The sequence below is a fragment of the Rhinolophus sinicus genome, chromosome 15 (assembly GCF_057876585.1).
Source record: "Rhinolophus sinicus isolate RSI-liver-muscle chromosome 15, RSI-T2T, whole genome shotgun sequence".
Classification (NCBI taxonomy): Eukaryota; Metazoa; Chordata; class Mammalia; order Chiroptera; family Rhinolophidae; genus Rhinolophus; species Rhinolophus sinicus.
In genome coordinates, this window is record NC_142515.1 from 803,713 (window position 1) to 831,016 (window position 27,304).

Consider the following 27,304-nt stretch of genomic DNA (forward strand, 5'->3'; position numbering starts at 1 on the left):
GAGGACACAGGGCTGCTGGAGACCCCAGGGAACCGGGAGCAGAGCGAGTGCAGCCCAAGGCAGGAGACGCCGTTGGGCCCAGGAAGCGATGAGTTCAGAGCAAGAGACTGAGTCAGACAACTGAACAGTCTGCGTGAGAGACATGACCTGTGATGGGAAGGTCAGGCAGGGGTGTGCCCTGGCTGGGACTATCTGTCCGGTGTGCAGGGTGAGGGGTCTGCAAGCAGGAAGGGTGAAGGTCAAAGGAAAACGCCACTGCTGGCGGGGAGGAGGGCAAGCTGAGCTAGAGCCCCTCGCAGGCAAAGGTGGACTGAAGGGCTCCTGACCTGGCAGGACGTGGTGAGCTGGCTTCTCCCCCGTCCCTGCATGAAAAGGAATCGATGAAAGCGACAGTCACATTTGTGGCCAGGGCACATGGGTGGGGAGGGGGCTGGAGGTGGGGTGGGGTGAGGCAGGGCTGACATCCACGTGGTCTGTCAATTGCACTGGAAGAAAAATGTCCCTAGAAATTAAAATGTGGCTCATTCATGGTATTCTTTCTTATTTTAATGCAGCTTAAACCTTTTGCAGCCTCAGAAAAAACAACGTAGATTCAAAAACAATAGGCTGTCAGTGAAACACCTCTAACGTCCCCCGAGCTGACTCCTAATATCCGCAGCACACACAAGATGGCATCTGAGAAAGAAAACAGGGTGCTGACCCCACTTTCAGGCTGAAGATGTTTCCGTCAGGGCACGTGATGCTTTGTCATTAGTATTTGTCGGCTTTTGCAGATTTTATTTCGTGTTAAAAGCTATATCCTGAGGCTGTGGTGCAGGTGGGCGCAGTGGGGGGCTTCCCGTGAGAGCTGGGAGCCATGACCACTGTTCAGGTGGGTCCCAACTTCAGTTTCATTACTTCATCCTGCAGCTTTCTGGCCTTTGGAAGGGAAGGAGGGGACAGTTAGCCAGGCTGGCAGGACTGGGCTGGCAGCCTATCTGTTCACACACTCTGGTCCTGCAGAGGTGGCCGTGCTGCCACCCTGGTGGGCCACTTCCATGGAGACCAGGAACATGCCTGAACTCCCCACGGGGGCCCAGCCAGGTGTCCTATGCACGGTCAGTGAACAGCGGTGGCCCTAGACACTCTCCTGGCACCTCTGTCCCATGGACGCAGACACAGGACCCAGCGTCCCTAAGGTGGAGGAAATCGCTGGCCCTGGAGTCAGGTGCAGGCCACCTGCTTCCATCCTCCTGCTCCCAGGCCACCCACGGAGAATGAAGCCTGGCTCTGGGGGGTCACTGGCCAGCAGCAAGAAGTGGGCTCCTGCCTACCTCTGCCCCAGAGACGCTGGCCAGTGGGTACTGTGTCCACAGCACCAGGACCGCCCCTTCCCCAAGGCCGCCCCCAACCCCCAGGCAGTACCATCTCACTGAAGCATAACCTGGACCTGGACCTCCAGCCCAAGCACCCCCAGTACAGACCCTTTACAACTGTGGGGTCAGTTACCATTCGGGGTCTATGTTGCTGCTGATCCACTGGTTATATTTTCTGTTCTATAAAACATGCATTCTTTGTGGAATTAAAAACAGACGCTTTGCACCTTTGTGCCGGGGAGTCCCCCCCGACTGTAAACTCCATGCCCTGGGCAAGTGCTCAGACTGGCCTGTGTGCCCTGGAGCGACCCTCGGGGCGCCACGGGCGCCACTGGCTCCTGCACAGAGCACAGCCTGCCCTGGGACACTCACTTCCTGTCTGTCCCCTCCACTGTGTGGGGAGACCACACACTGTAGAAGCTTCCAGTGACGGGCTGCACAGGAAGGGACGTTTCGAGTCCCTTCTATGCTGGCCCCTAGCTGGCAACGTGAGCACGAGCTCCATCAGCCTGCTGGCGGTGTCACTGCGCCCGGCCATCCTCCCTGGAGCCCTAGACAATGTCTGGCTCCTGGTGCTGGGCATGGCGGGCGGCAGTCTGGACATGCATCTTTGCGGGAACCTCGTATTTTTATGAGCTTCTCCCCTCCATTTGCGCTCGTGTCTTTCTGGAGCGTGTGTGGGTCAGAGGTGACGCCTGGGGCCAGGCTATAGTCTTCCCATCTCTCCTGTCCTTTCTGTCCTGCTTCACGGGGGATCAAATTCATCTCTGGATTTCATTCTTTCATTTTTAAAGGTTTTGCCATAATTTTAACTTAATTCCAAGGCTTCTTGGTTATCTGAGTGTTCCATTCTAATAACTTGTTCCGTGATGGCTATGTTTTCTATTGTTACCCCAAGGATTTTAATTCTAGCTTTAACTTTGTTTCCCAGAGTGTCTGCATTTCCAGCTGGCCTGTCTGGCTTGTGCCTCACACTGGGGCTCCCCTCCAGACCGCTGACCTGTGGCTCTCACTCACACTCAAGAATGAGGCACTAAAAATTCATTAAATACTGTGGACTGGGGGGGGGGGCTTTCAGCTGGGAGGTGTTCATGTTGGTCAGGTCAGGACTAGGGGACGCCCAAGTGTCAGGATTCTTAGGTCACCTGTCTTGGTCAGGTTCCTCAGAGGTCCCTCCTAGCTCTCGACTGCAGGGGGTGTGCCTGCCCCACCCCCCAGCCTGGACAGCAGCCTGATGCTCCCCACCCCGGGGCTGCGGGGGGTGGATGTCGCGTGGCCTCACATGGGAGTGTGAACCCCTCCAGAGACCACACCCAAGTCTCCTGCTGGGTTGGGGGGGTCAGTGAGCAGGGCAGTGACCAGCTCCTGTGGCTGCACGTCCTCGTCCTCATGGTCTGAGGCATCAGTGTCCTAGGATAGAGGCACGTCCCTGTTTTAGTTTGCGTCTCCCAATGAGGTGCCATGTGGAACACCTTTTCATGGGCTTATTTAACGTGGAGGTGTCTGTTCAGATCCGTGACCCATTTTTTAATTGGGTTGTTTTCTTCTTGTTGAGTTTTTAAGAGTTCTTCGTGTATTTTGGTTAACAGTCCTTTATCATGTTTTTTTGCAAATATTTTCTTCCAGTCTGTGGCTTGTCTTATTCTTTTGACAGTGCCCTACACAGAGAATTTTTGAATTTTAATGAAGTCCAACTTACCAGTTTTTCCTTTCATGCCTCTGACGTTCTATGTAAAGTCACCACCAACCCGAGGCCATCTGGGTTTTCTCCTATGTCGTCTTCTAGGTGTTTTATAGTTTTGCATCTTACATTTAGGTCTGTGGTCCATTTTTTACAGCTTTATTGAGGTGTAATTAATATACAAAAACTGTATGTATTTAATGCATGTAGTTTGATAAGGGTGATCCACTTAGTTTTAATTTTTGCGAAGGCTGTGAGATCTGTCTAGACGCACTTTTCTGCGAGGGGATGTCCACTTGTTCTGGCAGCATTTGGGGAAGAGACTGTCCTTTCCCCGTTGAGCTGCCTTTGCTCCTGTGTCAAAGGGCAGCCAGCTCCGTTCACGAGGGTCCATTTCTGGGCTCTCTGCTCTGTTCCGTGGACCTCCTTGGCTGTTCTTTCGGCAGCACCACCCTGTCTTGATGACTGTAGCTGTGCAGGACGTCTGGGGGTGGGCGCTGTCAGTCCTCCCACTTGGTTCTCATTCAGTCTTGTGTTGGCTACTCTGGGTCTTTTGCCTCCGTATAAACTTTAGAATCAAATTGCCAATATCCACAGAATGACTTGCTGGAATTTTGATTGGAGTTGCCTTGAATCTGTAGATCAATTTGGGCAGAACTGACATGGTGACAATATTGAGTCTTCCTATCCATGAACATGGAATAGCTCTGCATTCATTTAGATCTTTTTTGGTTTCTTTCTTCAGTTTCGTAGCATTCCTCACATAGATTTTGTACACAGTTTGTTATATTTATACCATTTTTCGGTGCTAATATAAATGGTATGTGTTTTTAATGTCAAATCCCACTTGTTCATTGCTGATGTATATAAGCAATTGACTTTTATGTATTAACTTTGTATCCTGCCATCTTGCTATAATCACTTATGAGTTCCACAAATTTTTTTTGGTCAATTCTTTGGGATTTTTTACATAGACAATCACATCATCTGAGAACAAAAAAAGGGTTTACCTCTTCCTTCTTCACCTGAATTCCTTTTTCCTTTCTTGTGTTATTGCAGGAGCTGGGACTTCCAGTACAATGTTGAGGAGAAATGGTGAGAGGCGACGGCCTGCCTGTGCCTGACCGTGTGGAAAGCTTCTAGCTTCACACTGTGAAGTGTGATGTCAGCTGGAGTCTCTGTGGATGTTCTGTACCACGTTGAAGAAGTTCCCGTGCCACTTGTTTGCTGAGAACTTTGATCACGAGTCGGTGATAGATCCTGTCAGGTGCTTTTTCTGCACCTATGGACGTGATTGTGTGGCTCTTCTTTAGCCTGTGCACGTGACGGACTGTGCTGATTTATTTTTAATGTTTGATTTATTTTCAAACGTTGTGTATCTGGAATAAATCCCACTTGGTTGTGGTATGTAATTATTTTTATACGCTGTTGGCTTGAACTTGTTAACATTCTGTTGAGGATTTGTGCATCCGTTTTCATGAGAGGCAGTGGTCCACACATTCCCTCTCATGTCTTTAGCTTTGGTATAGGGGTCGTGCTGGCCTCATAGAATGAGTTACAGAATATTCCCTCTGCTTCTGTCTCCTGGAAGAGATTGTACAGAGTTTATACATAATTTCTTCCTTAAATGTATGGTAGAATTCAAACCACCCGTGAAAACATTGGAAAGTTATTAAGGATTGATTCAATTTCTTTAATACATATCAGCCTACTCAGATTGTCTATTTTTTTCTTGTGTGAGTTCTGGCAGATGGTATCTTTCAAGGATTTGGTCCATTTCAAGTGTGTTATCAAATTCTGAGTGAGGAGGTGCGAACACAAGTAGACTTCTGAGTCTGTAACCTGAAGGAGTGGGTTGAGACACATGTTCACAAGCCCTAAAAGTAGGGTTTTGGGTGTCCGAGGATGAGGTCACACAGCAAACAACAGATTTGGAGAGAATAAAGGCTCCTCTGAAGGCAGGTAAAATTCTCTGGGCTGAAGGAAGAGAGCCTGGTGAGAGGGGGCAGAGTCTGCAGGGGCCCAGCCCCTGCCTGCACTCCCTCCTCCCCCACCCCTGCCTGGGCCCCAGGAGAGAGAGGGCAGTGGCGCTGCAGCCCTCAGATGGGATGTGGGGGCAGTGCTGCTGCTCTGGGGGCAGCCTCAGTGCAGCCCAGTGCCAGCCAGACCGGGAGCGGGGTCTCCAAGCCACCAGGGAAGACTCTGAGCAGCCCCAGGAGCGAGGGGCCTGGGTGGCCAGGAGGAGAAACGGGCTGTGAGAATCCAGGGAGCACAGGCCTTGGGGCCAGCGTCCAGGAACTCACGAGGCCTGGTCACTCTCAGGGAGGGCGGTGGGGCCTTTGATGGGCTGGGCAGGCCAACTGCGTCACTCGGGACAGGAAGTATCTCCCTTGCTCACTGCGGTTCTCTCATGACCCCGGACACGCCCGGCCCCACAGGAGGTGCTCATCAGTATCTGTGGAATGGGTGGACGCTGCCAGCGGCTGGGGGAGGAGGTGCCCTTACTACACACACGGGGGCGCCAGCTGTGGCATCTTCAGCGGCAGCCTCTTGGCCCCGCCAGGCTCTGCTGGCACGAAGCGTCAGGGGAGGACTCCACAGATAACATCCCGTCCCATCTCGACTAATGAAGTAGAAGCCGTGGCTGCGTCCCGTCAGGGGACACTGTGCCTCTGAGGGCTCCCACGCGGCAGAAGTGTATTCTTAATCTCTGATCAACCGTCATTCTAGGAACATCCCCCACTGTGAGGTACACTAAACGCCTCCCCACAAGCTCTGAGAACACGTGCTCTGTCTGAAGAGGCATCGCAAGCGCCCTTCGATTTCTAATAAAGCAATTTAGTTTTAAATACAGCCAACAGATACTTACAATTTCCAGATCCTGTGTAGTTTTCCTTATTTCCTCGAGTGGTGCCATCCCTCGAAATCTTTTTCTTCGTTCGTGCATTTGCCGTATGTGCTGTTTTAGCCTTTCTTCTAAAGCCCCTTGGACGGTGCTGAGAAAACAGCGGCCACCAGAATGAGCCTGGTCTTAGCAATTTCTATACAACAGGAGAGAAAGAATCTTCCTTTTTTCCTCCAGGCCAAATCGTCACCCTGGGGCTCATACACATCAAGTGGTGACAATAAGGCCACCTGCCCACTGCCCTCCCGGCACCAGCTCACAGGTTGGGCTGCCTCTCTCAACCGTCTCCTTAGTTAAAAGCTGCTGGAACACACACTGTGTTTTAAAAACTTCAAATCCATCTAAGACATCATACATTTACAACACTGCACGTCATGCCACATGAAGGGAGGGCTGTGTCTTGGTTTTTATATCAAATGCGCAGTGTTAATAAATCCTCAGAGGAACAGAGGTTGTATTCAATAAGGATCTAAACCATCTGCTCTTAGCTTCAGGGCTTTGGGCCCATATCTTTCCATTAAATACAGTGACACCGTTTCCTGAGGCCGGGGGCTGGGCCACCATTGGCAGGGTGGAGCCCCTGGGCTTCCTGAAGACGGCACCCCACCCAGCAGCAGGGTTTGTGTTTGTTCTGTTTGCTTTTCTGAATAGTTGTTCAAAGGATAGCATAGCAGCCTCTGAGGCTGCAGAACCCAGACTCCAGCACTACGTCTCTGAGACGGGTTCTTAGTAAAATGTAGTAAAATCATGCCCGGGCAGTAGGTGTCCCATCCAGACGTGGTCAGCCATGGGCTTTCTAAGGGCCTGAGGCGTGAATGCTGTTGACTGTCGTCTAGACCATTCCCACGTGGCCGGGGTGCATCCCATCTGCGGGCTGTGAGGTTTCCACACAGCCTAGCCACAGAGGAGGCATGGTTCTTCAGGAAAAGAACCCTTTGCTGCCTGTGTCCCATACCATGAGCACCTTCCTCCAGGCTTCCTAAACCTCCCTCGGCCTCCAGAGCTGCTACGGCACACAGCAGAGGGCAGTGCCAGACGCCTGGCCGGGTGGCCGGTCCTCTTGGGAGGGTGCGGGCCAGGAGCAGCTGAGTCTTGCACCCACGCCTCACACTTGGCGTAGGCTCTGCCTTCTGGCTGTGCCTGTGCGGACAAGAGGGGCGGCCAGGAAAGCAGGCAGGGCATGCAGGGCAGTGCCGGAGCCTCAGGCCTTCCCGCAGTCCCTGCGCCCTGGCAGGTGTGTGGGGTGCAGAGTGTGAGGTTTCTGGGCAAGACGCACACACACACAAGGAGGTCTATTTGTGGCCTGCTCTTAAGCCAATGGCATCAGAGCCGCTGGGGAAGGACGAGGGAGCCCAGTGGGCACTCCTAGGACGCAGACCCTAGGTCAGCACTGGGGCTGAGAATACGGGAAAACTAGACACCAGCTGGGACCTCAGAGCAGCTGTTGTTCCCTGTGGGAGGGGCTGCTGGTGGCTGAGTGGACACGGTGGGGACAAGTCAACGGGGCAGCCAGAGCAGCTCCGAGCACAGGACTGTGGCTTCCCTCTCTCCCTTCCACGCCTGAGCCCCACAAGCTCGCACCTCAGAACGTGCTGGGTGAGTGCTGACCCAAGGTACCTGCTGTGGGGTGGGGGGTGAGGGTGGGGGGCTGGGAGCCGGCCACCAACCTCAGCTCTTTACTTGCTCGCAGTGACTGCTCTTCGCTTTGTCTCGGGTTTCCAGATGGGTTCGTTGGTATTTTCTCATTATCAATCAGATCTGTGGCAAAGGGAATCTTGGATGCCACCTAGGAAAACGTAACAAGATGTTTTCAGGAACCGAAGACAACACTGCTGTGAGCACCGCCCATCTGCCCACACAGGCTTGCTCTGCACCGGGCAAGCAGGCTGTGCAGAGAGGGCGGTCCCTCCATAGCCCGCTGACTCGCACCGCCAGCTGGGGCTGGGCCTTGGGGTCTCCTGCAGCCGACGCGACACCCACTGGGAATTCTATCAGTGCAGCGACAAACACACTATCTACAGTGGGCCTGGGTCTTGCATACAGTCATGACCTTATTTTTAAATCACTAAGTTTCAAGCTACAACATAACTGACAAAATGAGAAAAGCGGGAAAAGTCTTGTAATCAGAAAGCCTGTATACATTCACTGGTCTCGGCCCAACGACGTAATGAACTGGCACACACGAACTTCAGAAACTTGCCAGAAATACTTTCGTGCTGGTTTTTCTGATAAAAGACCACGGTGATTCCAAGCGAAAGCGCGCGACCTCCTCACATGTACCCTCCATGGTCACAGCCTCACCTCCTAGGGTGGCGGTCACGGCCCCGCCCCCGAGGGGGAGCAGCGGCCCCACTGACTGCGCCACCAACTTTGAGCTTCGCATGCAGGTCTTGGACCTGTCTCCAGCCCACTGCTACTGTCAGAATCTCCTAAGCCACACTCTCCTGATCCCCCAAGCTGTGCCCCCTGCCAGCTCAGGCTGTGGCTCGCAGGTTTTACCGGCTGTGCATGCAAATGCCAGAGAGGTGGACTGTGCAGCAAAGGGCAACGTTCACGGGCAGGGGAACACAGGACAAAGGCCGACCTGCTTTTGGAAACTCTCTGTAAGGAGTCACACGCCATTTACATTCATGTTGAAAACAATAAATTCCTGAACACTTCTAAGTTACCGCATTCACATAATATGCTTCAAGTCCCCACAAACACGGGATGCTGAGTCCCCAAGGGCCCGCAGTCCTGCACTTGGACACGCCCACCTCCTCGGAGTGGCATCCTCTGTTGTCCCTGGTTCCTTTCCCTGTGGTCCCTATCTTCTGGAACCTTCCTTTCCCCTCCTCCCTCCTTGGGCAACCCCTGCATGTCTGCTAGGAGCTCTCCTGCCTCACAACCTTCTGGCCTCCCACCAACTGTGGGCACCCGCACCAGACGAGCTTTCCTAAAATGCCCCTTTGGATGTGGCCCTGCGTGGCTGGGGGATCTCAGACAGGCCTGAAGCCAGAGGGTGCCCTGCTGTCTTCCTCCAATCACTGGCCCTCCACATTGTCCCTTCTTACTGAGACAGGTCTTCAGTAAGAAGCACGTGTGCCATGAGCGAACACGTCCTGTTTAAAGCAGGAGCCCAAGCCACCGTGGTGCCATGGTCCCAATCACCCGCTGACCTGGTGCTCTGAGGACCAGGTGGCTGAGCAGGGCATGTTGGTGACCTGTGCCAATGGGCAGGGCCCAGGGAACCCAATCACCCCTGAGCAGGAAAGGTTCCAATTCTGTAAATGTGGGTGTTGCACTGTGACATCCCAGTAGGAGAAAAAGGTTCTACTGTCTTCTTTCCTTAGGTTAACAAACCATTGTTGCGCAACGGGGGAAGCGCCGGGTGGTAGAAAAATTCAGGAGCAAAGGTCCCTGGCAGAAAGTTGCCCGCAGCCGCCCGCTGCAGGCAAGGGTCCTGAGGGATGCCAGGGAGTGGTGGCCAGCGTGGCACCATCTGTAGTCCCAGTGTTCCCCCCCCCAGGAGTGCCTCGGCCACAAAGGGAGACAGGACCTCGGGGAGAGACGGTGGCGACCAACTCCGTAGCCCGCGAAGCACTGAGTGAGGGGCAGGACGCCAGCCAGTCTGCGGGATTCCTGCCCCAAAGGCACAGCCTCACTCTAGTCGTGAGAGAACAGCTGGCAGCCCAGGAAACCCAGACGTGGACCACAGGCCGGACCAGGGCATCGGTGGGGGACCTGGCGAGCTGGCTTTTCCTCTTGTTAACAGCACTGTCCTGCTGTCCACTCTGGACTGTGAGAGGGTGTGGGGGTGAGGTGAGCATCGGGGCAGCTGGGGGAGACACGGGATTCTGCACTATCTTTGCCACTTTTCTGCAAGTCACAATTAGTTCAATACACAGTTAGAATTGAAAGAGACCCCTGGACTGTCTGAGTGAGCCACCCGACTGTGAGGTGGACAGCGGCTCAGGGCACCATCCCCCAGGGGGTGCAGAGGCAACCCCTGGCCTCGTGGGGTCACACGCAGGGAACACGTCTTAAATTACTGAAGACACATCGCGACCCAGTTCCAAAGCACGCTTGCCTCATGCTCACGGGGAACAAGAAAGCTGGTACAGCAGAGGGACGGCCGCCGGCTGCCCGGCCTGCGGTCGCCTATGCCCATCTGGGCTCAGACCCCCCAAATGGTTTGGGAGAGAAAAGGGGAGACAAGTACTGCCCTCAGGGTGCCAAGTGCCACACACGTGGAAGCTGGCGGCCCCATCCTTGGGGATGCAGGGGATGAAGCTGCCGAACCACGGTTTCTTGGCTTCTGAGATGACTGACCTCGAAGCTGAGAGGACCAAGGGCAGGAGACCCAGAAGGACACATGTGGGTGCCCTCACCTTCCGGCACCAAGGCCGACGCCAGGTTTCCCTGAGCTCCAGCCCAGCTGGGGCCTGTGGGTCTCAGGTCCTCGACTGTGAAATGGGGACACTGCAGCCCACCTGGGCCACAGGGCTGAATGAGGTGTGCATGACCACAGAGCACTCAGTAGGCGTGAGCAGCTGGAATAACGGTCACTGTCACCAAGCCCTGCCCCCACTGGCGATCCATACCAGGGAGCTCCGTGCGGGTCGGACTTGGCTGAGCTCCTCTGCCCTCTTCCTCATGGTCTGGGCTCGCTCTCTCCACTCCTGCAGCACTCTCCTGTCTCTGGAGAAAATGTGTCACATTAGCGCCACAGTACAAGCAGCTGAAAGCATAGCTTACAAGGATGGCCACTGTCAGTGTTCAAGCTTCACACAAGAGCCCTTTGCTTCTGCTCCATTGTGCAGCAGCCGGACACGCACCGCATTCTGGGTGCTCTGAAACGCAGCGGGGCAGAGCCAGGGCGGTCTAGGGTGGGGCAAGCCCTGGTAGGGTGGCAGCAGGCTGGCTGGGGCTGTGGCCCTGAGCTCCAGGCCTTCAGGCACTCACTGGTCTCCACTGGAACGGAGGGTCGCTGACAGGTCAACTTCACTCAACGGGTGACATCGGGTCCTTCCCAAGACCCCTCACCTGTGGCATGGCCACGGTGCCACCACACTTTTGCAGGAGGGGCTTCCATGTTGGCACAGTCTTGGCCGCTGCACCATGAACTCCCCACAGTAATACTCCAGGGGCTTGTTGCTGACGGCTCAGGGGCAGGGCTGTGGCACCATGACACCTGCGGAATCTCTGAACTGAACGTATAACCAGCCCCTGGTTGGCTGTGGTCATGGCTATGGAGATGGGATGGGGTCCCCAGGAGTCCTCGCCGGGCCCCCATCTCCATCTGCCCATTTGAACCAATTCCTGGGTCTTCCATAGATTCCTATAGCTGGCACCCCTCCCCACAGAGCCCCCAAATCCGGCCCTCTCGTTTCCACTCTCAGCACACAGCCCCTGCCTCTCCCACCCGCCTGTGCTATGGGTTCTTCCACCCTCAGGGTCACTGTCACCGGGCCCTGCCAAGGACTTGTCCCTGCGCTGGGTGCTGTGGCAGGATTCAGGCGTCGGTGGGGCCTGCTACACCCTCCCCAGGCTCCAACGGGGTGCTTCCTGCTGCCACCACGCTTAGCTATCAAAGGCCTGGGACGGCCAGGCACCCCCTCCACAGCTCTGCAGAGGCCTTCCCACCCAAGTGATTCCAGCACCCCCAGCCCCAAGCTGGGCTCCCCAGTTCTCCTCCACCCAGCACTCCTGGAGTGGGGTTGTGACTTTGTGACCTCATGGGCTGCTCTCCCAGACCAGGGACCTGCTCCTTAGTGCCCACTGCCCTCAGTGAGACTGGATGCAAGGGACCTGCTTGCTGAGGAGGGAATGGGGCACAGAGGAACAGGACGGGGGGCGCAGCCGACACACTGGCTCCAGAAGCTCCTGTCGCTGGGACACGGATGTGCCCTGCTCTCAGCACCACCCTGCCAAGCCACCTGCGCTCAGCCCACACCTAGACCCTCCCCGACCCCGCAGCCTGGACTCCAGCTGGGGGACACTTTGGGGGGGATGGGAGAGCTGCGGTTGACAGCTATGGCTGGTGCGTGCGACCCCATGGGCAGCCTAGGCCACAGCCGTGCCGTCAGGATGACAGCCCGGGGGATCCTGTGCCCTGAGCAGCGCTGAAGGCCTCACTTCACTGACCCTTTCACTGGAGGAAAAGAAACTGACTAGAAAGAGGCCTAATGTCAAGTGCAGTCAGAACTGGGTGTGTGAACAGCGCTTACGGTCAGGCCCAAGGGAAGACACCACAGGATGGTTTCACAAAGGGAGGGGCAGGCTGGTCCAGGGCAGGGGCCTGATGGGAAGGACCGCAGGCCGGACTCAGCCGGAGGGCTGCCCCCTACTGGCCTCCTGCTGGGTCCCCCACAGGCCAAACCCAACCAGAAGGTGAGGGGCCCCAGGGCACTGTGGGTGTGGTCCCTGGCAGCTGAGCCTCCTGAGGCCCAGAGCACAGGGGAGGGGGCGGTCAGCGGAGCTGGAGGACACGGGACGGTGAGCCGATGAGGCAGGGGTCAGAGGGAACTTTATTGATGAGCGTGTTGTTTTAAAACAACTTCCTTAGAAAAGACCCATCAGCCAGGTGAATGAAAAGAGAGGAGGGCCGGTTAAGGAAGGGTAGGAAATCAGGAAAGTACAAGAAAGAAGGCAGGCGGGGTTGGGTCGGACAAGACCTAACAGCTGCCTGCTGCCATGCCCAGGCTGGCCCAAGTGGCCTCACGCCCTCGAGAAGCAGCACGTTAGCTTCCAGAGGAAGAGGAAACAGAGCCTTTACCTGAGAAGGCAGGCAGGCCCCGAGGCCTGGCCGCCACCTGCACCCACGTCCGGCCTCACCTCCTCCTCTGCTCCAGCAGTGCCTGCTCCTCCCTGAGCTCTCGGAGGCCTGAGGCCCGGCTGTCGTCCAGCATCGGTGCTCCTGTCAGCACTGTGTTCACTGACGCCAGGCCAGGCAGGACACCCCCGAATGAGGGCGGCTTCCTTCTAGAACGACACAAGATTTTTAGCCAAATACCTCACAACACCCTGTGATGAACACCCACACCTGGAGGACCCGCGTCAGAAAACACACACTTTGGATGTGCCAGCCAGGCTCACGGGCCAGACGCACGCTGGGCCAGCCGTGATGGCCAGACGACGCCCAGCCTCCACTCCCACTCCCCAGGCCGCCTGGGAACCTCCAAGGGCTACGGAACAGGTTCGGGTTCACGTTCAAAGGGCTGGATAAGCCTGCAGGCTCTCAGCAGGCTGCCCGTTTACAAGGTGAACTGTCATCGTGTCACTAACAACTCGTACATGGAGGGAGGGAGGAAGCGGCTTCTGGGCAGCAGGCTTCGAAGCCCTGCCCTGACCTGGGTGGCTCACGGCACCTAAACCAGGCTGGTACCACTGCCTCAACAATGACGGCAACATGCACGGACGCACATCTGACGTTTTAAAAGATAATTATAAAGCAGTATTTCAACTTGGCAAAGACTGAGAAAACAGACCTTGGCTTCTGGGTCGTTGTGGGCATGTGTCTGCGGCTGGGGTGCTCCTGGCGCTGGGCACGCAGCACAGCCCGGAGGTTTGGCGGTAACGGCACGGGCAGGAGCCGGTGGGCAAGGGTTTCCGCTTGTTCCCTCTCGACAATCTCCTGCCTCAGCTTCCAGAAGCGCCTGATCTCCTCCTCGCTAGGCCAGTCTTCCGGGGAACCAGTGGACCTTCTGAGGTCACTCAGGTCTAGTTTTTCAACAGGTGGGAACGAGTCCACCTTTTTTTTTAACCTGGTCCCCTTTGGCTCCTGAGAATGAATGGTTTCTCTGTCAGGCACACGTTCCTCGGGTAAGTCCAATGGGGGATGTGGCCGCTGAGTTAGGGTCATCTTTTTCACGGATGAAATCGCTAGTGGGAGTAAATGCCGTGTCAGTAGTCTGGACCTCCACCCCAGCCCTGGGACTCAAACAGATGCAGGCCCTCACTGCCCATGTGAATCCATACAAATCAAGACTCTCCTCTGCTTCCTGCCCTTTGGACCTTTGGTATCATTATTTCTAATTCATATTTAGCCCGTAGGCCTGTTGCTTTTGTCTGGCAATGCTTTTGTTGACTTTCAAACACTTATCTCTAGCTCTAGGTGAATTATTTGAGAGAAAATTGGCCCAAAATGTATTCATCCAGTTTTGGCCAGATTCCGTGTTAGGCACTGGAGCCACGGGGTCCCACAGATGGGTGTTGTCTCCTGAGGCTGTTCCAGTGGGACACAGACACACTGGGGGTGCTGGGGCAGGACCCCAAACCCCGACCACCACCCTCTTCCCAACCATCTACACTCACCCACCCTTGTGTCCTTAGACACATTTTAAACAGCTTTAAACCGTTGTAAGTTACCTTCCTATAAAAACTGAATTCATTTTTAGCCTCTCGAGCCTAATTTATTAATATTTAGCTATTGTCTACCTTTTTTTCCATAGTGGACTACACGTCTATTGTATTTACACAGACACAGCCTTAAATGTAAAAAACAAAAACTGCAATGGGGTTGAAAGATAATAAAAACACCGTTACTCTTAAATGTTACACATTAAAACATTAAATTACAAAACATATTTCCGTATCAGTGATTTGCAATTTTCTTCTTTAAGCAAAAGCCTTTCTGTCAATACAACATCTTTGAGGACTCAGAATATGAAACAGGTAAATGCTTTGATGTCCAGCGCTGTCAGGACTGCACATCTGCACACGCCCCCCACGACCCAGAGCCTGGGTCTCCTGTGGGACCCACGGCAGCCAAGTGTGACCCATGCTGGTGCCACACAGGGCACAGCGCACACATACACAGGACAACACGCCCCCACCGCTACATGTCAGGCTGATACGTATCCGGGGTTGGTGTTTTTAAAGAAAAATACTTACAATATGGTCAGTAGTTGTCTAATGGACCAAGCGATTCCCAGAACAGGTACCCGAGGTGTTGGGGCGAGAACTGTTTCGTTTGATTCATCCCAGCGACCTCGAACCCCCACCCACCCCACACAGGCTGCATGATGCACACTGAGGGTGCAACCCCGTGAACACAGAGCCAGGCCAGGAGGCAACCGAGCTCCGCTGGTCAGCGCGGACCTGTGTGTGAACCGGCCGCTGGTGAGTGTGGGCCAGTGTGTGACCATGTGCTGTGAGTCTGGCGAGGATGTGTGAGGATCCCACAGGCTCCGGGCCTGACCTTAGAAAGCACTGACTGCAGCTTTAAGGCAGTTTGTCACGATCATGGTCCTACACACACACCTAGAGAAGCCAAGTCTCGGGCACAGGGACGCTCGGCGGCGCAGGCCTGCAGGAAGGCCCGGATCGCGGCCAGTCCCTTCTGCACGATGAGCTGAGGCGGGAATTCCAGGGGGCAGCATCGCAGGTTCAGCGCTGTCAGCGTCGTCACGTTCCCTGAGGGAGAGGAAACCCGTCAGTATTCACACTCTTCTACACAACAAAAACAAGGAGGAAGTGATACGAGGTGTGTGCACATTAGGGGAAAATGCTGTAACAGACGCCTGAGATTTCCTTTCAAAAAAAAAAGCTTTGCAGGGGAGACAGATACCACAGATTAAAGGCTGGTTATAAAATAAAGTAAAGCAGTAACCACAGCCCACACATAAAAACCACAATATAAAGTTGCTATAATGTATTCTCTAAGATGCCTATTTTCAACAACAACAAAAAAACTTCAAGGCATGTGAAGGGAAGTAAAATGTGACATTTCCTCAGGAACAGCCAATAGAAACTGTCCTCGAGAAAGCCCAGGTGTTGCATTTAGCAGACGAAAACTCCAAAACAGCTGTTATAAACATGTTCAAAGAAATGAAAAATAATTAAACGAAAATATACTAAAATGACTCAACAAACATAGAATGTTAATAAAATAGAAATTATTAAAAAACCAAGAAGGAGTTCTAGAGTTGAAAATCACAGACCGAAATGAAAAATTCAGCAGACTCAATAGCAGATACAAGATGACCAAAGAAACAGTCAACTTGAAGATGGAACGTCAAGTGTGCTACCATGTCCTCGTTTGTCATGAGAGTCGTAGAAGGAGCAAAACAATGGATGAGAAAAAATATCTGAGAAAACCATGGCCAGAAATACCCCATTTGATGATAAACATTAGTCTATACATCTAAGAAGCTTAACGAACCCCAAGTAGTATCAGCCAAAGGGTCCACATTTAGGAACATCACAGTCAAACAAATCATCCTGGAAACAGCAACAGAAAAACAACTCATCACATACAAGGGAACTGCAGCAATAACCAGGTATTTGCCAAATCTGATTCAAGACATCACTGAGCAGATTCCAGAAGCTCAGTGAACCCCCAACGGAGTAAACACAAAGAAAAACAATTCGCAGGCACGTCATAGACAAATTGCTGAACATTAAACACAGAATGAAAAATTTTAAAGCAGCCAAAGGAAAACATGTATTAATTTTAAAGAAAAACAAGACTAACAGCTGACTTTTCAACAGATGGGAACCAAAAGATAATAAAGACTTTTTTTTTTTTTTTTATGTAGTGAAAAATCCCTAAAATCTAGATTCCTATACTGAGCCAAAATATCCTTCACAAATGATGGGACCAATAAAGATGACTTTTTAAAAAATCAAACTTGAATAATTCATCACCAGCAGATTAAACGTTAACACTAAAGAGAGATCTTCCGGCCGAGGCAGTCACGCAGATGGAAGCCCGGAGCTTCAGGAAACAGGGCACCAGAAGAAGGGTGAGTATGTGGGACCATCAGTAAGTACTGACAATTTAGAAAGTGGCTGCTGGATTTACAACACATGGAAAGCAAAATCTGTGAACACACAGCACAGAAGACAGAGGCAGTAACGGAGCTGAGCAGTCATTCCTATGGTTGTCAGGGAAGTGGGACGGCACCCACTTCAGTGGCCGGGCCTAAGTCAAGGATGAATGGCGCAGGGTCTAGATAACCACCAAATCCCACTGTGAACCTACAGCAAGGGGCTCTGCTTCCAGCGATGTCGGAGCAGCTCCAGTAAGCGCAGCTCTGCGGTAGAAAACTAGAAACTGGGCACAAAACAAACCACCTGCAGGCAGGAGAGCAACAGAGAGCAGACGGGGCTGGAGGGAAGAATGACAGCTTCTGGGAGACTGACAGCAGACAGGGCGCAGTGCACCTGTGGGGTGCTGCCTGAGGGGAGCACCACAGACAGCAAGAGCAAGAGGGTCGGGGAGGGAGGGGTCAGGACTGTCGTGGTGACTTGTGGGCCAGAGGACAGGCTTCAGAGCTACCCCAGCAGCTCCAAAGTGAGGGGAATGTTCTGGAAAGAGAGGGACTGCAGGGCTACAATTCTGCACATAGATTCTGCAAGCGGGTCTCTGGCAGAGTGCTGAATTTCCTATCACGGGACCGACTGCAAACGGCACGGCCCAGGCTGGGAGAACTCAATGGAGATGTCACCCTCCGCAAAAGAGCGAGTTTGGAGCCTCGGTCCTGTCAGCTTAACTCCCTACTTTTAAAAGATCAGTGCCCTGTAGAGGAATGTGGCAGAACTCAGAATCTCTACAGGAGATCTATCACAATGCCCAGGATGCAATCCAAAGCTACTGGACATAGGAAGAAACAGGAAACAGTCCTCATATTTGGAAGAAATGGCCAGAAATTGAGTGACCCTGGGACCACCCAGAATAGCAGACAAGAATTTTATAGTGTCATGGGTCGAGTTATGTTCCTCAGATTCCTATGTTGACGCTCTAACTCCCAGCACTCCCAAATTTGACTGTATTTAGAGACTGGGTTTTTAAAGGGGTGACTAAGGTAGAATGAGGTCATTAGGATGGGCCCTGATTGGTTGGAACAGTGTCCTTTTAACAAGAGGAGGAGACACAGGGACGTACACGCAGAGGAAAGGCCATGTGAGGACAGCAGGACGTGGCCTCTGGAAGCAGGGAGAGCGCCTTCAGGAGCAACCAACCCTGAGACACCCTGACCTTGGACTTCCAGCCTCCACACTGTGAGAAAGTTAACTGTGTTGTTTAAACCACCCGTCGTGCTCGCTTGTTACGGCCGCCTGAGCAAACTAATACCAGCAGCTATTACACCCAAGGACATGAAGGAAAAGTGTTTGTACCAAATTGAAAAATAATAAAAACTCTGCGAAGGAAAATAGAAACTATTTTTTTAAATATGAAAATTCTAGGACTGGAGACAATATCTGAAAAACAATTTACTAGATGGTTTTTCACAGCTAGTTGGAAATGATAAGGAAAAAAGACACATAAACTCATAGATATTTACCTATCTTCTCTGAAGAACAGAAAAATTATTTTTTTTAACATACAGAAGCTCAGTAATCAGTGGGACAACAACAAAAGGTCCAACATATACATAAAAAGGGAGAAGAGGAGCATTAAAATATTTGAAGAATATCAACCAAAATATTTCCCAAATTAGGCAAAAGATGTGAATTTAAAAATTGAATAAACTCGAATATATGGTGATGGAAGGAGAACTGACTCTGGGTGATGAACACACAATGGGATTTATAGATGATGTATTACAGAATTGTACACCTGAAATCTATGTAATTTTACTAACAATTGTCACCCCAATAAATTTAATAAAAAAAAATTAAAAAAAAAAAATTGAATAAACTCAACAAATTCCAAGCAGGACAAACAAAGAAAACCACACCTGGGCATGTCATAGCCAAATTGCCGAAAAGCAGTGGCACAGAGAAATCTTGAAAGTAACCGAAGGCGGGCAGCCGAGTTCTCAGTAGACGAGAATAGCTGTGGGACCGGCCACGAGGTCTGAAGACAGCGGGACATCTTGAAAGCACAGGATGAAAAAAAAATTCAACCCATATTTCTGTACCAGAAATATCCTTTAAGAATTACAGAAAAATGAGGACATTTTCAGAAAAATATAAGGAATGCTTCCCCAGAAGACTGATATTAGGAAACCTGAAGGGAAGTTCTTCAGACTGAAGGACAAAGCTGCTGAATGGAAACTGTGTCTTCAGGAGAGAACGGAGAGCACCAGACACCAAACAATGTGTAAACGTAACCAATGTTTTCCTCTTCATTTATTTAAAATACATGTGACTGCTGAAAGCAAAAACCGTAACACTGAACTGTGAGTTTTACCATGTGTAGACTTCACGCACAGGACAACTCTCACACAGGACCAGATGCAATCAGTGGTTCTGTGTGGCTACAGGGCGATGCCATTTTCCGGGATATGGGCAGGTGCTAACTGGAAGGATGTATACCATAATACCGAGAGCAACCATTAAACCATTCAAGGAATGTTAAGAGATATACACAAAAAGTCAATAAAAAAATTTTAAATGGAAGTATAAATAGTATCCAATCAATACACAGTTAACTGGAAAATAGGAACAGAGAGAAAAAACCTAATGAGGTAAACAGAAAACAAACTAAAATGACAGACCAAGTCCATTCATATCAATAATTACACTAAGTGTAACGAATCAAACAATGTAACTAAAAGGCAGAGATTGTCTGATGGGGTAAGAATGAGATCCAGCTATACCCTGCCCACTAGCAAATACACACAGTCGCATCCTGAGAGGTTGAAAGTAAAAGAATGGAAGACATATGCCACACCAACAGGAAGCAGAACATGTACCGACTGGCAATATGCATGTGACAAAGCTCCAACTGTGCCATCAGAGGAACACATGACAACCCACAGCAGTCAGAGCAACAAAAATAACAAGAGAATATAAAATCCTAAATTTTGATTCAACCAATAACATAGTATCAAAATACATAAAGCAGAAGTTGCCAGGACTGAAAGGCAGGCACAGCCCCAATCACGGAATGTTTCTGCACATTTCTTCAGGTCCTGATGAAGTAAATGGTCAAACGATTAAGGGTGTGGCTACCTGGGACACTGTGGGCGACAGGCCGACCTCCATGATGCAGCACCACACCAAAACTACCTGAGAGCTTGCTCTCCTCCGTGCAGAGACCACACTGATCAGACAGAGCAGACACCGGGCCAGAAGTCAGCGCCAACACGGTCCAAACCACCCACCTGACATGACATGTGGGGCGTAGCTACAACACAGCAACAGAGAGGATTGAGACTGTCTCCCAGTTTGTGAACTGGGCCCATGGTCACTGCATTAGAAAGCACTGAGCTGAGTGGTGCTGACACCACGTCAGCCCATGCAGCACTGAGAGAGAGAGTAACAGCGGTAACGTCACAGGTCAGGAAAGAAAGGTCTGAAGCTGGATCCAAGCTGCAACCGAGTAAGTCAGAAAAAGGAAAGCAAGCCAAACCTAAAGGTAGCAAAGATAATAAAGAGCAGAACTCTGTGAGACAGAACAGATGGTGACAGAGCAAAGTGTCCTCCTCATCGTCGTCTTGACGACTGCGGCAGGGAAAACGCAGGTAGGAAGATGCTGCGGGGGTGCCTGTCCACATGGACGGGATTGGATGCCGCCCACATGGACACGCCTTGCATTCTGCTGAGCCGAGACGCAGGTCGCCAATGCCACACGTGGCGTCATCTAACCTACAGACTGGAAGGGAGGCCCTTTACACACCTGCCATCAGGGACGGTGAGTGAGGAAGCACTAGTGGACTGGTTACCTTGGTGCAGGGGAGGAGGGGCCGGGGTGGGGTGGGGCTAATTCCCTTAGGCTGTGCACTGGGGCCAAGGGTCTTTGTTTTTGTCACTTCTTACACCGATCTCAGGTGTCGCTTTAAATGTAGAACACACGTTAAAGCACCAATAGCTCGAGAGCCTGAGGACAGAGTGGAGGGACAGCAGCTGCCCCTCTAGCTGGTATTTCTACTGCAGGTTCCAGGAATTTCAGAAGACTGCATTTTAAACCACGTTTTACCTCACTGTTGAACACTTACCCAACTCCACAGGTAACATTTTGATAGGATTTCTTTCTAAAAGCAAAGTTTTCAAATACCTTTAAAACAAAACAAAAGATGTATCACTTAGAAAGCAGAAAACCAAATGGCCATCTCTAAAATACACCGATATTTACACACTTCTTTCTTCACCAGGAACCAGCACAGACACACAAGGACCCAGAACCCAGCAGTTGGCGGGAACCCTGCAGCCTCATGTGATGAGAGTCAGGGCCGGAACCAGACGCTGCCAACCTGCACGGCGGGTCCAGCAGAGGTGTTGCAACCCTGGCCCTGTCTGTGGTACTACTCGTCCCAAGGTACCTAAATGTGGGATTAAACCGCGTGAGTTTGCACACTCGGCCATTGCACCTCTCGGCTGGCTATCGAAATGCCATCAGACACTTCTGTCCTGAGGTCAAAATGCAGTGAAGAGAAGATGCTGACACATTTACAGGGGCCGTGTCCTGGAGCCTGCAGTGCAAGGACGCAACTTACCTGTGACAGCCAATCCCGGAAGGAAGTGCTCTGATCCTGTTGTGCCGGAGGTCCAGCCACGTGAGGTTTGGCAGCCAGTGGAAGAAATCGTCAGGGATCGAGCAGAGCGCGTTTCTCTGAAGGTGCAGTTGCTTCCAGGAAGAAGACCATGTTTTGTCAACCAACTAAATTTAAAGCACAGTACATCCTAAAAGCATTTCCAAAAGAGCGACTAGCCGTCGCAATCAGATACATCAAGAGGAAAACCGTCATATTTTACCCTCAAGTAGTTGAAACAAGGAAAGCGCCAGACTCGTGGGCAGCTGAGTGACACTGACCTGAGGACGTGGCCTCCCTGCTGGTTGCCGGCTCAGGGGCCACCATGAGCCCACAAACTTTGCTGCAAACACCCTTTCACACCAAATGCACGCCCAGAGGGTTTCTAATCACTCTCCTCCTCCTGGGCCCCACACTCAGTGTTCCCCAATACAAGAGCCATGTCTGGCCCCAGGGACAGATGCAACCTAAGGAAATGACTGAAAGACACACGCTCTCAGCTGTCTGCTGTGGCTTCACGCACGAGAATAGCCTCATAACCATCATTTCAGGACACTGGATACGTAGACTCAGTGGAACCTAAGGCACCATATGAAGGAGCTACCAGTGAGGGAGGGGGAGGGCAGGACTCACGGCCTGGTGGTGACATGTACACACATGCTCAGCCAGGCTGTGTGGCAGGTGACGGGGAACTTAGAAATATCCTAATGCTGCTGTATGTTCTATATCCTCACATTACTTTATACCGGGGGTGCCAAAAAAATGTCTACACATTTTAAGCAATGTCAGCGTTGCTCAAGCAGTAGTTCACTGTAATCAGAAGGGTCTGGATGCTGGTGGTAACCACTTTGAGCACCTCTTGTAATTGCAGAAGTCAAACGTGACTTGTATTCATCTTTTGTTATCAGTATATATTGAGTATTACAATTAATACAATTTTTTCCTTCCTCCAAATGTGCATAATTTCTTTGGCACCCTCTGTGTGTTATACATACACGTTTATATACCTCTATCTACCAGGGCAGCACAGCACGTCTGTTAAGAGCGCTGGTCTGGAAGCCACACTTCCTGGGTTCAAATCTAGGTTTCCAAACCTATTAGCTGTGTGACTCTGAGTAAGTTCCCAACCTCTGTGCTCCAGTGTCATGGGACCCGCCTCCCGGGTACACTAAGTGACATAGGAGAGCCAGGTAAGCATCAGCCATTGTGACTACTGCTTTTTTTTACTAAAGACCCACTGAGTGCAGGAAAGTGCCACCGTGCAGCTCCTTTTCTGTCACGACTTCACAAGTCCCGATTCTACCTCCCATGCCATTTTCCAAGCCCCTTCATAGTTCCAGCAGAGACCTGAGAAACGCTGATGAGGAAACCACTCTTCTAGGTGCACGGAAGACAAAAACCTTCAATCAGCTAAGTCGGGCACAGTCTCTGGGAAGTGACCTGGCAACTGCAGACGCACAGTGTGTGGAAACTTGGTACGTGGGAGCCCGTGGCCTCTGGCTGCAGCATGGGCTTTAAGTTTCTCAGGCCTGCCTGTTTCCCCCAGGGCTAGCCCGTTCCAGCGCTCAGCCTGGAAGCCACAGGCCCTCCAATATACCAGGAAAGGAGCCGCAGAGAGAAAAGATGGCACTACTCTTCCCGAGAGCAGGTTTGGGTAATCAGCGACTTGTCCCCATCCTCCCGCGTGGGTCGTCGAGACCGTGTGCAGATGGGCCCTTCCCACAGTTCAGGACTATCGGGTGACCTTGCAAATGCACCCGTACCCCCCAGAAGCCCACAGCTCTGAGTGGGCGCCTCACTCAATGATTTGTTGCCATAGCAATAAAATGTGTATCTCTTTTCTGAAGATCATAAACAGCTATGACGTTTCTTTATTAAGCCTGAAGAAGGGTTTTGGAATTTCCCCTTCTTCCTTATGCACAAAGGTGACATAAACCTCATGACCTTTTTGGCTTCCTCGTTCAAACTGACAGCATTTGCTTCACAAAAAGTGACACATACATTGCAGGAGCCCTGGTGACTCGGTAATTCACTCCTACAGGTGCCGGCTCTGGCAGTGACAAACAATTAGGGTTCAGTAAATAAGCAGCCACTGAAAAATCTAAGTACACAGCTTTTGTAAAAGCCCTTAGAGATGTCAGTCAATGCCTTAATGGTGTGCCGTGTCACGTGTGTGCCGTGTCGTGGGCAGCGTGCTGTGTATGTGGTATCGTTGACTTCTTGTAACCTCTCATGAAAATATTCTCATCCCCATCTTCCAGACGAAGGCAAATGAGGAAATCACGTGACTACCAGGAAGAGAGCACTCCCAGTGGGCGTCCTCGCCGTCTCACATCAAAGCTATGTTCTGATGGAACTTTATTCTAGAACTCACGGGCCACAAGACAAACCTGCTGGATTACACGCAGGTGGGGTTCGCCTGGAGAAGGCACCAGGCACAAGGTAATCAGCATGTAACGTCACTGGGTAAGAAACAGTTCTGAACTGTTTCAGTGGTGCCTGAAATAGTGGTTTTGTGTTTTAAATACCGTGTTTCCCTGAAAATAAGACTGGGTCTTATATTAAGGTTTGCTCCTAAAGACTTCCGAGTAGGGCTTATGTTCAGGGGATGTCCTCTTGAAAAATCATGCTAGGGCTCATTTTCCAGTTCGGTCTTATTTTCTGGGAAATGGTTAAGAGACCAAGGGAGCTGTTGGCTGCGGTGTCTGCCACGAGCTTTCTGACTCTTAAGACTCTCGAGGACAGAGGACATTGGAGTCTGACTCTCCAAGGTAGCCCCACCAGCTGGCCCTCACCCCACAGTCCTCTTCTCTTGTGAGCAGCACATGAAACCCTGAGTTAACCCTCCTCTGTCTCATTCTAGAATCGTCTTCTGAAGAGAGGCCTACAATAAAAGCCCGAGGAGGGAGTGGGGGTGGGTGGGTGAACTGTTCATTTATATCTACCCAGCACCCTGAGAAATGCCCCACTTACTTTAAGGGTGGGGATTTTAAAGACCTCCCCTAAATGGTGAAGACCACTGTGACTCAAGTCGAGAATCAGCGAGGAAGCAAAGATCGCCCCCTCAACACTCCTGTGAGCGTCCAGGGAGGCGGGCATGCTCCCAGCCTGACCTGCACCGGGCTTGGGCTCAGTCTTGGGCTTGGGCTCGGCAGCCCCAGAGCCACTTTCCTCCATCTGTCAGGCAGGGAAGCCTCCGGGGCCACCACTCATTCTCCTTGGTCTGCAGTCACCTGGGGACAGGGAGGGGACACAGCAACAATTAGGAACACTGACTCGTTCACACGCGGCTGGGCTGGCTGTGCAGCAGATGTGCAATGATTTTGCGTGCTCACAAAAGCAATCGTTTTTAAGAAACAGTATCATAAATTTGACTTTTAAATTTGTAAAAACAAAAACAAAACAAAAAACCTGGGATGCAAGAGGGTTCAGATTTAAATGTTCTGCTCCTGACTCTGTACCATGGAACTTGGAGATTTAACTTCAACTCCTGGAAAATGCAAAGTAGAAATGGCTGTTTTAGAGTTGAAAACTGATTACAACGGTTCAGAGTCAGTAAACCAACATATTCTTTCCATAAAACAGGAGGGCGCTCCGAAGGAGCAGTACTGCTCGTTTCCACTACACCTGAAGCTGCTCCCACCAGGAAGCCGGCCAGTTTTACCATTTTGGCCCAGTGGGAGGCGCTGGGTCCGGCGAGTACTAAATTAGGCTCCGGGAAAAACAGAATCCAGACTTTCAGTTGTCCAGCAACACTTTTGCTCAACACACAGTTCGAGAACTGTTGCTCAGCAAAACTTCATTCTGTGACACTTCCACGTGTAATTTCGCAACAGTTTATCCAGCAGTGACAGTCAAGAGGGGGGAGGTTCACAGTTCACAGGCATCCGTTCTTGCATTAACACAACCCCCACCTCCGGCAAGAGCAGGTGCCCTGTGTTCCTTCGTTTCCTTCCCCCATCAGCCAGGAGGAATTCGAGGCTTGGGTTGGTTAAGGAACTGCCTGGAGGTCAAGCAACTAACGCGTGGGGACCGACGTACAGGTGCGACCCCAGGCGGCCTGCTCTCGGTGGAGACCCGGGGCCTTTCCCAGGCGGGTCCTTTTCTGGGAATCGCGGACAGTGAGGGAGGGGCGGGGGGCTTCAATCTCCTCCAAAGCTCCAAACAGGGAGTATGTCTGAAACCCGGGAGCGAAAAAACAGGATCGAAACATCTAAACATGAGCGGGGAGGGCTCCGCGGGTGTGAAACGGCTCCAGGTGCCAGCGCACCCTGCCTCAGTTTCCCCATCCGGGCCGGGTCGGACGTTCCAGGTCTCGGGGCGGCGTGCGCGGGGCAGCCCCGGGGCCAGAACGACCAGCCGCGGCACCTCCTTCCCTGTGCCGCCCGCACTCGTGCCCGCGAGCTCCGCGCCCCCAGCCCCCGCCACGTGCGGCGTCCTCGCGTCGCCTGCGACCCCCATCTCCTCCGCGGCGCTCGTCCCTCACCTGCGGCGTCCGGCCCACTAGCAACGCCCGAGGGGCCCGAGCTCTGAGAGGGACAGACGCACAATGGAGACCGCGGGGCTGACGCGGTTGCCATGGAGACGCCAGCCGCACGGAGCGTGTGCTGCGCCTGCGCGCGGACACCTGCAGCGCAGCGGCGCTCAGTCGGGTCGCGGAGCTGTCCCGCCGCCCGACCTCCTGCCAGGCGTCGGAGACACGGAGAGAGAGGTGGCTGCGCGCTGCGGACGCGGAGAGTCCGGTGTATGAGGAGCCGTCCGCGGGGTGGCGCGAGCGAGCGGGGCCTGAGGACGGCCCGGGGCCCTGTGGCGGACAAGGGGCCAGAGTCGCCCGGAGGTTTGCCTTGCAGGCCGACCACGGTGTCAAAGCTTTGTAATGCAGAATTACACACTTGAAATCTGTAATTTTACTAACATTGTCACCCCAATAAATTTAAAAAAAAAATTTAAGAAAAAGAAAAGCATTTATCCTGAAGAAAAAAAAGGTCCGTGCTGTGTTTAACTTAGCGTCTGCCGTGGCAGACCTAGCTCTGCTAGGGTCACGGGAGGCTGTCACAGTGGCAGTGGTCACACGACATCCCCTCCTTTTGTCACAAGGAAGCATCCTTCCCAGAAGCCCAGCAGTTGCTCTAAGATGTCCACGGCCAGAACTGCTTCATTCACCTTGCCCAGTCCCCAGAAGGGAAAGGGGACCAGCGTGGGCTCAGGCCAGTCCGAGAGTCCCTCTGCAGCTGGGGCTCCTCCAGGCTGCAGCTCCAAGGGTGCAGAGTGGTAGTCGGGAGGGGAAGTTGGAGGTCAAGTGAGGGCAGGTGAGCCTGCCACAAACTGGACACTTAGAGCACCAGCTGGAACCTACTGGGGGGTGGCGGGTTGGGGGTTGGTCACACGGGAGCTCTGCAGGAGAAGCGGACACTGTTACTTACAGAAGGGTCCAGGGCTTGGAGAAGCTACAAGCTGCACGCATGCCTCCCACCAGGCAGGTAAGATAGCAGGTAAAGGGCGGTATGAGCTGCAACCTCATCTGGGCCCATGCCCTGACCTTCCAAGTGTAAAAACTTGGCTGCTAGTCATTTCTGCCCACCCCCAGTTCACACAAAATGCCTCTTGTGGCCCAATTAGGAAACCTGCGGGCAAGAGAATTTTGGAAAAGTGGGTTAGCCTAGCCAAGCTGACACACCACAAAGCCATCACAATTCCTGAAAATAGGTGAGGGGTACTGTTAGAAGTGAGGAAAGGGAGTGACTGGTTATTGAACAGGCAACCAAGAGTATCAGCTATAAAGACACTGAAGAGTTTTACACAGATTTTAAAATAAGATCCACCTTGCTGTAAAAAGATGACTCTGATTTTCTGCAATGGTAATGGCAGGCCAGGTCATTCAGACCAACTCTTCTACAAACAAGAGAACGGAGAATAATGGGGCCAATGTCAAAGGTGAATTCCAGAAAGGTGAGCGTGG

General features: G+C 52.1%; 1 protein-coding gene across 10 annotated transcripts; it reads right to left on the reverse strand.

The window, feature by feature from the left end:
- Positions 1-531: 531 nt before the first annotated feature.
- LRRC27 (leucine rich repeat containing 27) lies at positions 532-26,173 on the reverse strand. Of its 10 annotated transcripts, XR_012498343.2 has the most exons (12): positions 25,832-26,168; positions 24,319-24,578; positions 21,310-21,440; positions 18,607-18,743; positions 15,185-15,337; positions 13,411-13,804; positions 12,758-12,904; positions 10,525-10,621; positions 7,609-7,727; positions 5,906-6,032; positions 3,055-4,620; positions 532-918 (listed from the first exon to the last, which is right to left on the reverse strand). XR_012498343.2 is itself a non-coding variant. In XM_074338768.2 (11 exons), exons 2-11 carry the CDS (start codon positions 24,520-24,522, stop codon positions 4,543-4,545), a joined length of 1,584 nt encoding a protein of 527 aa, XP_074194869.1. In that variant the 5' UTR covers positions 24,523-24,578; positions 25,832-26,173; the 3' UTR covers positions 532-4,542. The 10 variants fall into 10 exon arrangements, 9 of the variants coding, with proteins under 9 accessions (XP_074194869.1, XP_074194870.1, XP_074194872.1 ...); XM_074338768.2 differs by having other exon boundaries at positions 532-4,620; positions 12,758-12,901; positions 25,832-26,173; XM_074338769.2 differs by lacking the exon at positions 3,055-4,620 and having other exon boundaries at positions 25,832-26,172.
- Between the last annotated feature and the right edge of the window lie 1,131 nt (positions 26,174-27,304).

Bases quoted from the DNA above. Each gene is read 5' to 3' on its own strand.
- LRRC27 (XM_088791737.1), bottom strand. From the start codon at position 24,522: ATGGAGGAAAGTGGCTCTGGGGCTGCCGAGCCCAAGCCCAAGACTGAG. The intron at 12,905-13,410 runs GTCTGTTTTCTC...GTGTCGTTCTAG, and splicing joins ACAACGACCCAGAAGCCAAG to AAGGAAGCCGCCCTCATTCG. The intron at 6,033-7,608 runs GTTGGTGGCCGG...CTGTTTTCTCAG, and splicing joins CGAGCAAGTAAAGAGCTGAG to CACCGTCCAAGGGGCTTTAG.